Genomic DNA, 3,563 nt, shown 5'->3' on the forward strand with positions numbered 1-3,563 from the left:
CATAGAATGAATATATAGACAATGTCCCTGGAAAATAAAATTTCAACAAAATACTCCACGCTATAGAATGAATAAATAGACAATGGCCGCTGAAAATTATCTGATATATAATTCAGATCATAATGTACATAATGTAAGAAAATATAACCATAAAAATCGAAATTTGTAATTCATATTTATGATCATGTACCTGCCTGTACTTAGAAGCCGAAAGCATAATGCGAAATTGCATTGACAATTTCGTCGCTGAATAGAAACAGAGAATACATAGAATTTTATATTTCATGAGGATAATTAACCTGGATGAATAAAAGGATTCCTTTAGATTACCCGGGCATATAAGATTTACAAAGACCAGTTAGATTAGAAAAGTAATGAAACCAATTTCTAAATTCAAATACCAGACTATGTAGAGGATGACTTCAGAAGCCTCCAACCCTATTGCGGTATAAGAATTTGTGGGTCTTTTGCGACAGATACATATTATACTACCTAACACAGGAGTTTGTGTTCTTTCTGAGACATATACACATTATACTAACACAAGAATTTGTGTTCTTTCTGCAACATGTACAGCCAATTAAACGAATTGCTAAATCCAAATACCTGACTATGTAGACGATATCTTTAGAAACGCTCCACCCACTAATGCGGTATAAGATTTTTTTTTTGCTGCGACGTATACACATTATACTACCTAACACAAGGTTTTTGTTCTTTCTAAGACACACACACATTACACTACCTGAGGCTATGCGCAAAATGCGCGTCAACCTTGGTTATGCAGTCCAAGGTTCGATCTCGCGACCTTATTTTGAGGCATGGCAAGAAACATGAGCATTTGAATTTGAGTAGCAATCCGCCAGTGCCTTCATAGCACGAACCTGCATTTTAAGCGCCACGATGTAGTCTGCACACTCTTTTAGGAAAATGAGCGTGTCCATCCGCTGCCTTCCAGGCACGAGCGCCCTCAGAGTCTGCATACGAGAATCCACGGTGCCTTCTCCTCCTTTATCGCAATTATCACGTGAAAATAGGCTTCTGATCCCCGTAACCCCGGAGTCCCGTCCAGTCAGCCGCCTCCAAGAATTCCTGCGAGCAGTGTTCGGTTTGCAGGGTCTTGTTTTGGTGGACGCTGATTTTCTTTTGCCCTGGGAGTTCCCTCTCCCTCTGGAATTAGCTACTAGCCCTTGGCCGCGGCTTTTCCTAAGCCTGAAAAGGCATTTGCTGAGGATAGCCTGCCGCCACGCGCTTCGACCCCTTGCTGTCATGGCCAGTGAGAGATCCGCAGCCAATTTAACAGCTCGAGTTCGAGCGGGGAGATTGGTCGCAGGTCGATGGATTCTCAAACCGCGCTGGACGGCCACCAGGTGGTTCAAATATATATGTCGAAAAGCGGCCATCCATCCCGCCTCTCTCCCACTTCCAGAACGCTGTTCCATATGATAAGTAGATCAACAAATTACGAAACCCCAATCACTAAACAGAGCAAAAGCTTGCTGCACCAACAGATGTCTCTGCGCAGACATCGGGTGGGAGACAAATATGCAGCCATGCGCTGAGCCCGTTTAGAGCTATAAAGAGATGAATGGTCGCTTCATGCTCATTTCAATATGAAGGTGGGGCCAGGCGGGGTCCGTCTATACAGCTTCCACTCCGACCATACGCGAGGTATCTTTTATCTCATTACCCTTTTTTAAGAAGAAAAAAACGCTATCTTTCCATCAGAAACAAAAAGAGAGTACATGAAGAGATGTCTTGTAAATTTTTATAAATTCTCTTATATCTCTGATCTCTATATCTTATTTTTTATAAGATTATTTGAATTTTCCTATATTCCTCTATTAACCTCTTTCGTCTAAGATGTCTAATCTTTTTTTCCATTACACCCTGTTTATAATCAGCAAAAATGTATCTTACTGGGTTGTTTTGAGATTTAAAAAGAGGAGGTGGGGTATGCTGAAAACTTTTTCTATATGTGACCGAATTCAATAGTCTGGAGTGTCCTCATCCAGTTAGATAAGAGAAGAGGGGAGTATTAAAAACTGCTTAGTTTTTAACCCAATCGATGATGCTTCATAAACTAGGAATTCCTCAAGGCCCAGCCATTTAGCACCTATGAGGACACTTTCAAGAGCAATAATTTAAACTCTATTGTTTATCTCTTGACATTCCTCTCACCTGAAATGAAAATATTTGCATCGTTCCAAAATAATGACTACCCTACATCCACACTTCCTCTACAAGCAAGCCCATCAAAAAACCTCACAAAGAAGACCTTCCCCATGTATATCTGATCTTTCTATTTAACTTCTTTCTTTTTGTCATCCCTGATTCGGAAATAAGATATTATAACTTCTCTAACAACAACGGAAAAAATAAGTACATTCCCACATCTCCAAATAGACCATATTATGAAAAAAGATAAGGACCAATATGGAAACCGAAAATTGATCTAGAAGAACAAACATGACTTTAGTGTGTGACGTCCTAATAAATGCAATACCAATTGCATCCGGAACCCCTTCCCAAATCGCAACAGTAAATGCACAGCTAAGCCTAAGATGATCGACATCTTCATCTCCTTGCTTGCACATCACGCATATATCCGGTCCATTAAAGCCCTTTTTTGGCAGATTTTTCTATATAAAAATACGGCCGTGAAACGGTTACCGTTCTAGTAAATGTCATTTCAGTACAGTTTAAGGTCATTCTGAAGTAAAACGATTATTTTAAGTTACAATTTTGACAGAAATATCAGAGAGAAGTAAACAGTGATCTTGAAACAAGATTTATGCGAGGTATTGACGAATTAAATTTAAAACAAATATATGTTTTTGATAAATTCTACATGTCATAACAAAATTTTAGATACCTTCTCAGAGTACAGAAATGATGCTGTATTGAAATGTTACAAAATTTAACCTAGCTAGCTTGCCCTTATAATACCCATCCAATAGTATACATTTCCCAACAACACAATAATGCCATATATATATATTCCCTTATGCATATCCAATCGTTACATTTAAAAATATTTATATCAACTTTTCTAATTTAAAAAATAAAAAATGATATAGATAGCTAACCTGATTCCTTCATCTCGAACGCGAATTTATCGTTTCGGGAATCGAAATTTATGGTGGGAAGCTTTCAAATGCAATCTGCTTCTTTCCTTTTTTCTCTCCACTTTGAAAAGACGTTACACCTGTAACTGACGTGAGGCCTTGGATTTTCATACTCGAGTCTGCATGATGATGCGGAAGTTAGATCCTATTTATCAATCATGCTCTTTTTCGCCAATTATGCAAAAGTTTCGCTGCGGAAATTGGATTGTGTTATAATCATGCGCTTCTTATCCTCCAAAATTTTTATAGTGGCTTAAGAGGGTTTATTTTAATCTAGAAGTTATAGAATTTTAATATCACTAGTATTATTAATTAAATGGATAATAAGTTATTATGTAGATATTAAGTGGATAGTAAATTATTATGCAAATAATAAGGATTCAATTTTTATATAATTTTTTTGATATCATAAATAAATAAAATTATAACTGGTCT

General features: G+C 37.4%; 1 protein-coding gene across 1 annotated transcript; it reads right to left on the reverse strand.

The window, feature by feature from the left end:
- Positions 1–381: 381 nt before the first annotated feature.
- Positions 382–1,552, reverse strand: LOC149231198 (transcription factor IBH1-like 1). Its single transcript, XM_089376222.1, has one exon. It carries the CDS (start codon positions 1,440–1,442, stop codon positions 810–812), a length of 633 nt encoding a protein of 210 aa, XP_089232348.1. The 5' UTR covers positions 1,443–1,552; the 3' UTR covers positions 382–809.
- Positions 1,553–3,563: the final 2,011 nt, after the last annotated feature.

Source organism: Pinus tabuliformis, chromosome J (genome assembly GCF_031772625.1).
Source record: "Pinus tabuliformis cultivar Carrire ecotype Pingquan chromosome J, CPIR1, whole genome shotgun sequence".
Taxonomy (NCBI): domain Eukaryota; kingdom Viridiplantae; phylum Streptophyta; class Pinopsida; order Pinales; family Pinaceae; genus Pinus; species Pinus tabuliformis.